Source organism: Canis lupus, chromosome X, assembly GCF_011100685.1.
Source record: "Canis lupus familiaris isolate Mischka breed German Shepherd chromosome X, alternate assembly UU_Cfam_GSD_1.0, whole genome shotgun sequence".
In the NCBI taxonomy this organism is placed as follows: Eukaryota; Metazoa; Chordata; class Mammalia; order Carnivora; family Canidae; genus Canis; species Canis lupus.
This window is the reverse complement of record NC_049260.1, coordinates 34,782,555-34,794,675: the sequence shown is the minus strand read 5'-3', so window position 1 is coordinate 34,794,675 and position 12,121 is coordinate 34,782,555. Positions and strand designations below refer to the sequence as shown.

At 54.8% G+C, this 12,121-nt stretch overlaps 1 protein-coding gene across 12 annotated transcripts in view; it reads left to right on the top strand.

The window, feature by feature from the left end:
* Window positions 1–12,121, top strand: part of BCOR (BCL6 corepressor) — a 114,181-nt gene that overhangs the window by 84,095 nt on the left and 17,965 nt on the right. For 9 of the 12 annotated variants that reach the window (XM_038587181.1, XM_038587183.1, XM_038587179.1 and 6 more), the window contains exons 2-5: window positions 5,636–5,761; window positions 7,102–7,180; window positions 8,112–10,955; window positions 11,673–11,726. In XM_038587181.1, the coding sequence (XP_038443109.1) occupies window positions 5,676–5,761; window positions 7,102–7,180; window positions 8,112–10,955; window positions 11,673–11,726 (3,063 nt within the window). In that variant the 5' untranslated portion in view covers window positions 5,636–5,675. The remainder of the gene's footprint in view (window positions 1–5,635; window positions 5,762–7,101; window positions 7,181–8,111; window positions 10,956–11,672; window positions 11,727–12,121) is intronic. The other 3 variants (XM_038587189.1, XM_038587185.1, XM_038587186.1) reach the window with 1 other exon arrangement.

The window sequence follows — 12,121 nt, the reverse complement described above, 5'->3', positions numbered from 1 at the left end:
CAGTGGACTGGGTGATTGCGGAGGTCCAGCCGCGTCCCGGAGAGAGCGGGAGTTCCTGGAACGCTGGGCGGGGGCGCGTCGCGAGGGTGTGGGCGTGTGCCGTGGGGCGGCCCCGCGTGGGGACCTCGGTGGAGGAGCCGCGAGGAGGGGCGGGCGAGCCCGGAGCAGCACGGGTGTGTGTGGTGGGAGAGAAAATCTCTTTGTTGCCGACCGATCGCGCTCGGGCTGAGGCGGGGGAGGGGGCGCCCTTCCCCCTGCTCGCCCTCACCGCCGCCGCCGAGGGCCAAGTTCACCCCCGACCTACCCGAGTGGCTCTGCTCTGACCCAGGCGCCCTGGGAGGAGGCAGGGAAGGTTCTGGTTGCTCGAAAGGTCAGGACCGCGCGAGTTTCCCATCCTCCATCCTCCTCGCTCCCTCTCCCATCCAGCTTGGTGTGTTACTAATGCAAAACTTGGGGCGTGGGTGGGGACGCCCCCGGAGGCGATGGCCGAGGCTTGGAGTGTGCCAAGAGACAGCGCCTGGGCAGCCTGGATCACTCCTCCCAAACCCCCACCCACCCCCTCCAACACCCTTGGAGGGCTGGCTGACCAGGCCAGCCACCAACCTCAGTCACACCCCTGGACGACCGGATGCGCGCTGTGGGGGGGGCCCAGTCTCGGTCGGCTTCACCCTGCTGCTCCACCAGCCCCCCCAAAAAGCAGCCCAGGAGGACCCGCCCCCAACAGTGCACATCCGGGAGAGCGTTTTCCTCTCATCATCTACCCCCACACAGCCCCCCTCCCCCCCATCCTAAAATAGGAACTTCTTCACCCCTCCCTTCCTTGACACCAGGAGAGAAGTGCTGCTGTGCGTGACTCAGTCTGCTCTGGAGCAGCCCCAGGAAGGGCTCCCGCGGGTTCGCTTTGGGCTTTGATGAAATCCACACAACTCTGCTGAAGGTCACCCCTCCCTGGCCTGGCCCCCTCTGTGTCCCTGCTTCAGCCTTCCCAACGCCACAAAGAAACTACGCGACCATTCTGGGGTTGTCACACGGTACGCTCTGTGGCATCAGATGCTGTTTAATGGGGTTAAACGTGGCCTGTACTAGGCATTGCCAGGCAAAACTCAAGTCCATAGTGCAGTTTAATCCTCTGGAAAATGCGGTGCCAAATATTTACAGATGAGGGGAGCAGGTTTGAAGAGGTTCGGCCACCTGCCCAGAGACACACTGCTGGTGAGGGTGGGAGCTGGGAGGCTGTGGTGGTAATCAGGTTCTTGCGTGCTCTCTGCAGAGAAGTGGCTGTGATGGGAGGGAGGCCCCTTCCCCGAAGAGGTCCCCAGCACACACTACACACACACTGGGCCAGCCTTCCCAATGCCAGCTCTGCCTTCTGAGCCGGAAGCTCGCCCCCCCGCCCCACACCTGCCCAGGCCTTCTTGACCATTGCCTGGATAACAGCCTGATGGGGGCAAGGGGTGGCAGTTGAGAGACCCAAGGAAGGGGCACCTCACCATTGGCGCTCGCGTGGTGCAGGGGAGCTGGGATGGTTTGATGGTGATGTTTTCCATTTTGTTGGTGAACTTGACAAGTGTGATGTGCAGGCTTGAATGGAGCACCTCCTCAAGGGCAGAGGCAGTACAGGTGGCCTGGTGCCAGGAGGAGCCCAGCGGAGAGTTCAGGAGGGGTGCCAAGAGTGGTCTGGTGCTGCCTCCCGTCCCCTTGCTCCTCCCAGCCTCTGAAGTCTGCAACCCGCTGTCTGTTGTCTGCCAGGGGAGATCGCCTGTAAAGAAAACCCAAACAGCCGTCTCCTTTTCCTCAGTGCATAACGATGTCCTCATGGCAGGAATGGGTGGTGGTGGTGGCAGCGGCGGGTGCTACTTCTGGACCCATGTGCTCCTTGTGTCCTGTCAGAGGCTTGGCAGTGCCCCTTCTCAGAGGTGACAGCTCCTAATTTTGGTCCCTCTGACCTCCTTCTGCCAGTCAGGCCCTTTCCTCGGTGTTCAAGCCAAGCCTAGTACTCTAAGCATAACCCTTGGCTCCCAGAGCAGATAACTGCCCATGTCTGTTGAGGGAGACGCAAGCTCTCTTGTGCTTTCAGTTACTGCCAGTTCAAGAGCTGGAGTCCACTCTGGGGGTGTGTGGGTGTGCATATGTGCACGTGTGTGTGTGCACTCGCGTGTGCGCATTTTGCCAGCCAGATCTCTCCCCAAAACTGGGTGTTCCAGCGGGCAACCACTACAATTCCTGGTCTGTTCTTTAGAAACCAGACACTCCTCAGTCTCCCTGCCTGACCCTTTCCTCTCAGCCACCTTCCCCTTCCCTCTCCATCCCCATCCTGCATCCTTGGCCCCTTTCTCTCCATTCACTGAAAAAGGGTTAAACCCCATCGCCAAGGTGCAGCTTAGCAGCTAACATGGAAACAGGTTGGTGCTTGTAAAGTGCTTTTCTTGAGTGACTTCACACATCTTGGCACTTCTAGCCTTGGGGGGGGGGGGGAGTTGGTGCCCGCGGAGAAATAAAGGCAAACAAGCCTCTCAGAGCCGCAAAGTGCCTGCTCTGTTTGTCATCTAAATCACATTATTTGTCCTCTCCACCGTGGCCTTAGGGTCAGCGAAGTCAGTTTTGAAGCACTTTCTCTTAGAGTCAAAAAAAGACCCCAACTATTTCAACAGCCCCTTCTGGAAGTGGAGTGGGATGAGCATCGCTGTATCTCCGCCCCTTGGGCTCTTTGTGTTTCTTACCCAAATGCCGACCCCCTTAGTTCCACATCCCGTAGAGGGGTGGAGGGGAGGTCCCCAGGCTGGCCTCCTGGCGGGGTGGGCGGGGTGGACGCAGCATGGCCTCAACATGGCCTCAGCAGAGGATGTACCTGCTGGGGATCCGGGCTCCTCCGGAGCAGGCTGGCACCCTGGAGAAGGGGCTCCCTGCAGGCTGGGCCATTGCTCACCAGCCGTTCCCACTTAGCTCCATCTTTGCCCAGGAACCTGAAGAGTTAAAAGTCTTTAGCTTGTTGCAATGAAATTATGGCTGGCAGTGGCGCCGCTGTTTGTTCAACAGACCTCCACTTTTAAACAGTTCACAAAAAGTTCATGGGGCAGCTAAAGATTGTGTGTGTGTGTGTGTGTGTGTGTGTGTGTAGTCAGCAGGATCCAACAATGTACCTCTCCCTCCCTTGTTTCTTCTCGCACAGCCTCCTCCCTCTCCTCCACCCCCAATACTTCATCTGACCCTGTGCCTGCAAAGCCACTTCATGCTGCTGCCCGTGTCACCTAAGTGTGCGGCATTAATGTTGAAAAGCCCACAGGAAGAGCCCTGCAGTGGTGGTGGGGAGCTTGAGAGCACCCAGGGCTCCCAGGTGTCTTGCATCACATTCACCCTTGTGTCCAGGGAAGGGGGCCGCTGGCCCTTTGCAGGGGTGGGGGAGTAGGAAGGGGGCAAAGTGGGATGATGGATCCTGTTTCCTCAGTCAGGTGCTCAGAGGTCCTTGTCACCAGGCAGCTACCGAAGGAGGTGGGTCTGTGGCAGCTTGTGGAAGGCCAGGCCACTTCAGGGACCACAGAAGATTGAAGTCTCCTAGGTGCGCGCGCACACACACACACACACACCCCTTTTCATTCCCTCATCCTTTTCCTAGGGGTGCTTGATCAACCCTTTGGTTCCTGGTGTAATTTCTGCGTTTCCTTGTGGCACGTAGTGAGGGGATGGCCTGTGCAGTCCCACTGCTGCCGCTGAGGACCAGGACACTTGCATCAAGCAATGTTGCTCCACTGTCCACATTGGGCCACCCAGAATGTCTTCTTTTGTTAGAAGGGGCGGCAGGGGTGAGGGAGGGGACAGTCCCTTGAATGTGCCTTGTGGTCTTCTGTGCACTAGTGGTGGCCTTCTCTCCCACCCCCAACTTGATTTGTATGTTTGGAGGAAGGAAGAGAAGCCCAGAGCCCCCACAGAACCTTCTTCAAGACCCCAGTTAGTCTTTTTGCGGCACTGGGGCTAGCCCATCGGAAAGAGAAAGAAAGAGGCGCTTCCTCCAGAAGGTGCTCCTTCAGAATCCCACCAGGCCTGCTGCAACTGCAGATTTTCTGCCTCTTCCTCCTCCTCGTCCTCGTCCTCGTCCTCCTCCTCCTCTTCCAGCTTCATTGTTGGGCTCTAACTCCGTGCCGTGTGTCTGTGTGTGTGGCTCTTGATTAACAGACGGTGTTCTATGTATAGGGGGCCAACAAGGATACTGGTGGACAAAAGGCCTAGTTAGCACAAAGAAAGGCTGAAGGATAGACCAGCCTAGCTTTTGGATTTGGGTCTCCCAGGTGCTCCCCCAACCGCCGCCCTCAGTCACTCTCAGAAAGAGTCCCCGGACCTGGTGCTTCCACCCCGACCGACCTGGCAGTCTGCTCCCTGTGCTCGAGTGTAAAAGCAAGCATTTGCATATTTTTCCCTGCTAACAAAGGAAATGTGTCGACTTAGGGAACATTTGGGCTTTCAGAAACTATGTGGGTGGGTGTGTGAGGGAGGAGAAAGGAAAGTTCCCCCGATGATCTGCACACCACTGACTTCACACTCCCATTTGGGTCCCCGCGTAAAGATGCCCTGGCCCAGCCCCGGCCCGGACAAGGGAGATGTGTTTGTGCGCGGGGAATTGCCGAGGGCCATCGGTCCCAGGCATTAAAGGCTCCCCTACTTATTAACCCAGCATTTAACAGCAGGATATGGGCTGAAGCGCAGTCAAAAGAAACGGCTCAACCTCCAAAGAGCAATTAAAATCCTGCACGAGGATAAATCACGCGCCGTGATAATCCTGTTAATAAAATGCAGCTTGTCCTGACCCTTCACTCATGCAGCAAACTAGAATGTGATGTGGGGGGGGGGGGCAGCGAAGGTAAGGAAAGCCGGGGAGAGGTGCTCTCCCCTCCTCTGCCTGGGCAGCCTCCCCCTCCCCGGACAAGGAAAATGCGTGGCTTTTGCCTGCTCCCAGCCTGCCAGTGGCTCCTAGCCCGGCAGCCTGGGCTGCTAAGACTTCTGCACTCACTAATGATTTCTTGTCCCCAGCGAGCAGGCGTCATGGAATTACTCAACCGCTTCCCTCTGTAGCTCTCCCAAGCCAAACCACCCAGGCAAAACCACCCGGGGTTCAGCGCCTAATCTAATCTAGGGCTGAGTGGGGTGATTCACCAGCCCACCGACTCTTTTTAACCCTCGATCTGTTAAGTAGCCCACACCACAACCCCGGAGACGCATCGTAGTTTGGGTTGCCACACCTGACCCTTGTACCTTCCACCACCCCTGGTCCTCTCAGACCCCAGAAGAACCTGCATATGGCTCCCTGGGATGCAGTGCCATAAACTGCCAAGCGTGTTCCCCAAAGGCTGGGAAAGGAGAAGGTGGGCGGGTGGGCAGGCAGAGGCAGCCGGGGGTGGCAGTGCGATGTGTGCAGTAGCGTGGATGGTGTGGTATATGGTTCTTTAACACCTCCCCGCCGGCAAGGAAGCTGCGGGCAGCCCTTGTACCCTTCGAGTCAGGTGTGTTCCTTCACTCCTGGACATCTGTAGAACATTGGGCACAGCCTGCCTTCTGTATGAATTACCTAGAAAGAGGGCCTCTCTGGTTCCCTGTTTGGCTCTTCTTTATTCAACCTCCTGGGATTTTTTTTTTTTTTAAACAGACTAGACGCTTGAAGAAAAGCTGCCATCCAAGAAGACGACATGCTTTCAGCAACCCCCCTGTATGGGAACGTTCACAGCTGGATGAACAGCGAGAGGGTCCGCATGTGTGGGATCAACGAAGACAGGTGAATGTGCTGTCTGGCTGAGGCCTGGGGAGAGGGGGTGGGTGCCCCCGGTCCCGCCCCACCCCCACCCCATGCTCTGGGCTCTCCGGGCTGAAGCCCCCCTCACCTTCTCACAGCCAGAGTAGGCCCAAACAGGGTGGGGGAGAATGATCTCCCGCCTAGCTGCCGGCCCTTGATTTACAGTTTTAACAGGCAACCCGGCTCAGCGAAGCATTGCCGCCCTTTAAAAGATTAGCCCCTAAAGCGGCCTTTCAGTGCACTTTCGTCCTTAATTTATTATTTCATATTTATGAAGGAGAATTAATCCCAGTCTATATGCTGCTTTAACTCTAAATGTCAGGAGTGTGGGCCCAGGTGGATCGGCATTCGATGTGCTTTTAAAACAAATAGTTTGCTCAGTAATAAATGGGGAGATGGCCACCCCTTCCTTCATTTAAGCCCCAGGTTTCTTGGTGTCCTCTGCTGCCTATTCTGGCAAGGGCCTCGGCTCCTGGTCTCAGTTGCCTGGCAGCTCTGGTAGGCTCCCTAATCAGTAATTTTGGAGTGTGGGGTAGAGGCAGCTAAGCAGTAGATGATTGAAGCCGCTCTTCGGGGTATCCGCTGCTGCTTGTCAGCGATTTTATCCTGGGGATTTGGAAGTTGGCACTGAGCGCTTTCTTTATCGATGCTGTCTGATAACAAGTCCCAGGGCAGCCGCAGCAGCCTGGCACAGATGTGCAGCTTTCTCTGGAGCCTGGAGCAGCTGACATTTGTATGATATTCGTGTGTATCCCCCGTCATTTTGATAAAGGCAGTCAAATATGGCTTCATTATCACCATGGCAACCACTTTTGTAGAACATGGTACCTAACTTTGTTTGGGGAAAAGTTTTGAAAGCCTGCCCTCGTGAGGAGCACGGAAGTGACTCATGCACCCAGCCCACAGACTCCAGCCTGTGTCTCCACCTCGGTCTTTGGCCTTCGTACTCCCCTGATGTCAGTCCTCACGTAAAGCAGCTCAGGAGGGTCTGCTAGGAGGGCAGAGCTCAGATTGGCCTCCTTGGCCTCTCTAGAGAAAACATGGTGCAGGATGTTCATTTCAGTGGCGTCCGGTTTTGGGAGACGTTTGTGATTTTCACGTCCCCCTCGCTCTGAGCCCTGCCTTTCCTTTGTTTTCTTCCAACCCAGCTGAAGCACAATGTGGGAACAACTCTCAACAGGGGCCCGCTGGGGAGGAGTTGTTCCGGTAAGGGCAGTTTGAGACATGGAGGTGTTAGAAATTGGTCTGTTCTGGGGTGATCTGGGAAAGGTGGATCAAGTGGGGAATGCTTTCACGAAGTTTGGCATATCCTTTTTAACTAGGAAAATTCCTGTGAATGATGGTGACGCTTCAAAGGCCAGACTGGAACTAAGGGAAGAAAATCCCTTGAACCACAACGTGGTAAGAGACTCACGGCTTCTGTGACTATCAGTGATCTGTAATCCATCCTGCAGCTCAAGGGCCTTTTGGGGGCAGGGCAGGGGCAGGGCCAAGTAGGCTGCTGCTTTTTTGCAGGACCAGGTCCTTACCCCTGCTCTCCTTGGCCCCCACACTCCTTTTCACACGCTGCCCATTTATGTCCAAGTCCCACAGTGACTAGGATACGTGCCTCCTTTTTTCTAGAAAGCCACATGCTGCCTCCATGTCCCCTGGAGTTGGGTAAATTTCCAGCCTCCCAATAGACCCTAAGGGTTTCCTTTTCCAGGAAAATAGGAAACACTGACCCATCTTCAGACAGCAGGGAGAGGAAGTCAAAAGACACAACCAGAGTTTGACCCGTGGCCTCTTCTATTGATCTAGAAATGAGACAGCTAAAGTTCTCCTTTCCTGATGGTCCATCCCACTGAAGATTGTTTCTTGTTATGTTAAATAGTAGTGCTTCCCCACCTCCAGGGGAAAAAAAAACCCTAGTGAGCACCCCCTCCCCCAAACCTAATGGGCCTGGGAGGTTCAGGTCCCTACCCCATGAGGGTGGTGCTGGGAGTAGTGGAGCTGGTGTCATCTCTGTTGCAGCAGAGAATTTTTGCTGAGAAGGTGAATTTTCCAGAGTTAATAGATGACTGAATTTAATGTATGGGCCCCAAGTCTAAAGGGATCAACCTTTTACAGGCTTTCAGGATACTAGTTGAACCGAGGTGAGAAGGCAGGCAGCAGAGGCTTTTGGATAAGTGGGCAGGGGACCTGGGCCCCTGTGGAGTCTACCTTTTTAACCCTTTCTGTTCAGATGTTGAGGCTGATGTCACATTGAACTAGTTAGCGGTTTCTCTTTGGGATGGGCCCTGCCTCCTTGAAGGAGCGTCTCGAATAACACCCGTGTTCTTCTTCTGCAAAGGTGGATGCCACTACGGCCCATCGGATCGATGGCCTGGCCGCGCTGAGCATGGACCGCACTGGCCTGATTCGGGAAGGGCTGCGTGTCCCTGGCAACATCGTGTATTCTAGCTTGTGTGGACTGGGCTCGGAGAAAAGTCGGGAGGCCGCCACGAGCACTCTAGGTGGTCTCGGGTTCTCTTCCGAGAGAAATCCAGAAATGCAGTTCAAACCGAACACACCTGAGACGGTGGAGGCTTCCGCTGTCTCTGGAAAAGCCCCAAATGGCTTCAGTGCTATCTATAAAACGCCACCTGGAATACAAAAAAGTGCTGTACCCACAGCAGAAACACTGGGCTTGGACAGGCCTGCCAGCGACAAACAGAGCCCTCTCAACATCAATGGTGCTAGTTACCTGCGGCTGCCCTGGGTCAATCCTTACATGGAGGGTGCCACGCCAGCCATCTACCCTTTCCTCGACTCGCCAAATAAGTATTCACTGAACATGTACAAGGCCTTGCTACCTCAGCAGTCCTACAGCTTGGCCCAGCCGCTGTATTCCCCAGTCTGCACCAACGGGGAGCGCTTTCTCTACCTGCCGCCACCTCACTACGTCAGTCCCCACATCCCGTCCTCCCTGGCTTCACCCATGAGGCTCTCAACACCTTCGGCCTCCCCGGCCATCCCCCCTCTGGTCCACTGCGCAGACAAAAGCCTGCCCTGGAAGATGGGCGTCAGTCCTGGGAACCCCGTCGATTCCCACGCCTACCCCCACATCCAGAACAGTAAGCAGCCTAGGGTGCCCTCCGCCAAGGCAGTCACCAGTGGCCTGCCCGGGGACACGGCTCTCCTATTGCCTCCTTCACCTCGGCCTTCACCCCGGGTCCACCTTCCTTCCCAGCCTGCTGCAGACACCTACTCGGAATTTCACAAGCACTACGCCAGGATCTCCACCTCGCCCTCCGTCACCCTGTCAAAGCCATACATGACGGTGAGCAGCGAGTTCCCGTCAGCCAGGCTCTCCAACGGCAAGTATCCCAAGGGCCCGGAAGGGGCTGAGAGTGGCCCGCCAGTTCCCGGGCATGCCCGGAAAGCGGCAGGACAGGACAGGAAAGACGGTGGCTCGCCTCCTCTGTTGGAGAAGCAGACAGTTACCAAAGACGTTACTGATAAGCCCCTGGACTTGTCTGCGAAAATGGTGGATGTAGACGCTTCCAAAGCGGACCACATGAAAAAGATGGCTCCCACGGTCCTCGTTCACAGCAGAGCTGGAAGCGGCCTCGTGCTCTCCGGCAGCGAGATTCCAAAAGAAACACTATCTCCTCCCGGAAACGGCTGTGCTATCTATAGATCTGAGATCATCAGCACGGCGCCCTCGTCCTGGGTGGTGCCCGGGCCAAGCCCTAACGAAGAGAACAATGGCAAAAGCATGCCGCTGAAAAACAAGGCCTTGGACTGGGCTATACCGCAGCAGCGCAGTTCATCGTGTCCCCGCATGGGCGGCACGGACGCCGTGGTCACAAATGTCTCGGGCTCCGTGTCGAGCGCTGGCCGCCCGGCCTCGGCGTCGCCGGCCCCCAATGCCAACGCAGATGGCTGCAAGACCAGCAGGAGCTCCATGGACACCACGCCGTCGGTCATTCAGCACGTGGGCCAGCCCCCGACCACGCCCGCCAAGCACAGCGGCGGCACCAGCAGCAAGGGCGCCAAAGCTGGCAACCCGGAGCCCAGCTTCAAAGCCAACGAGAATGGCCTTCCGCCGAGCTCCATATTTCTATCTCCAAACGAGGCGTTTAGGTCCCCGCCGATCCCCTACCCCAGGAGCTACCTCCCTTACCCGGCTCCCGAGGGCATCGCTATAAGCCCCCTCTCCCTACACGGCAAAGGACCCGTCTACCCTCACCCGGTTTTGCTGCCCAACGGCAGTCTCTTTCCCGGGCACCTGGCCCCGAAGCCTGGACTGCCGTACGGGCTGCCCACGGGCCGGCCGGAGTTTGTGACCTACCAGGACGCGCTGGGGTTGGGCATGGTGCATCCCATGTTGATACCTCACACGCCCATTGAGATGACTAAGGAGGAAAAGCCGGAGAGGAGGTCCCGCTCCCACGAGCGAACCCGCTACGAGGACCCGACCCTCCGGAACCGCTTTTCCGAGATGCTGGAGGCTAGCAGCGCCAAGCTGCACCCAGAGGTCCCCGGCGACAAGAACCTAAAGCCGAGCCCTGGCTGGAACCAAGGGAAAACTGTCGTCAAGAGCGACAAACTTGTCTACGTAGACCTCCTCCGGGAAGAGGCAGACGGGAAAACAGACGCCAACGTGGCCAAGGCGGGCTTCGTGGCCGAGAGCGTGGGCCCGAGCACTGAGCCCACCAAGCCCCCGGCCGACCCGGCCTTGCAGCCGCACCGCGATTTCGTTGCCCTGCGAGAGGAGCTGGGGCGCATCAGTGACTTCCACGAAGCTTACGCTTTCAAACAGGCCCCGGGCCAGCCAGTCTTCACCTTGAGCAAGGAGAGCGTTCCGGCCGGAACCAGCAAGGAGAACCTGGGGATGCCAGTCGCCACTCCGTTCCTGGAGCCAACTCTGGGGAGCGACGGCCCGGCTGTAACTTTTGGTAAAACCCAGGAGGATCCCAAACCATTTTGTGTGGGCAGTGCCCCACCAAGCGTGGATGTCACCCCCACCTATACCAAAGATGGAGCCGATGAGGCAGAGTCCAATGATGGCAAAGTTCTGAAACCGAAGCCATCTAAGCTGGCAAAGAGAATCGCAAATTCCGCTGGTTACGTGGGTGACCGGTTCAAGTGTGTCACTACGGAACTGTATGCAGATTCCAGCCAGCTCAGCCGGGAGCAGCGAGCCTTGCAGGTGAGCCACCCCCCCGCCCAGCCCACCACCCCCACCCACCCCCAATTTCAGTGACTTTGCCAGTTGTCAGTTCTTTTTTTTATTTTTTATTTTTTTTATTTTTTAATGTGGAAAGTGGATTGGGGGAAGTATGGTAGGGCAGGGCACCGGGCAGATTTGGTTAATGAAGCTTACGGTCAAGTAAATGTAATGAAATGTGTCCGGTACGGGGACGTGAGTGGTAGCACTTAGGAGGTTCATGTGTCTGGATACTTGAAGTTAAATTCTGTAGATACTGAGAGAACTCCACTCAGATGCTGCTAACAGAAGTATTAATGATTGCAAAGGACAGCTAAAGACTGCATGACGTTTACCTATCAGTTGCTTTGATTTCTCTGCCATTACTGTACGTTAACGAATAATACCTAGCAGTGCTGCTTAGAATGCCTTACGTGATACTTGGTGGAGGTGTGTAGCAGCCGCATGTCTGTGGGATTCGTGCAATTTTTTTTTTTTCACCAAAAAAAGAAAAAGAGCTCGCTTAAAGGGATAGTCTGTATTTAACTTGCTAGTGAATGATAGATGTTGTGTAGGAATTTCCTTAAGATATTTTACTTTTAATTAAAAGATAAATAAAGCCAAATTGTGTTGCAATGTTAAGAAAAAAATTGGTTTATGCTTATAAAAATGGATGAAGTTATCTAAATGATCCATTGAGTGCCCATTTTAATTACATAGATGGAAGGATTACAAGAGGACAGTATTTTATGTCTACCCGCTGCTTACTGTGAGGTCAGTTCTTCAAATTTTTATTACTAGAATCTTACATAAACCTTTTGAGTTAAATTTCATTTCCAAATATACGAAGGGAAGTTTGTGGGCCATGGTCGTCTTTATTCATTGTGCATTTTGTTTTCTTTTCTGTTGTGTTTTTTGTTTTGTTTTCTTTGCGTTGTGTTTTTGTTTTGTTTTTATTTACCTTCAAAAGAGAATGTCTCTGTGCCATGGTGTATGTATGGATATACATACACAGCGCATATATATCTATATACATATGGCTTTATAAGTAAAGAATGTGTGATTACTTACGTATAGCTACTCTTACATTTTTATCTATTACATTTTAAAATATCTCAGTTGTATCATAAATTGTGGTTGGTTTTGGGCAAACTTTTCTTTGAAACTAT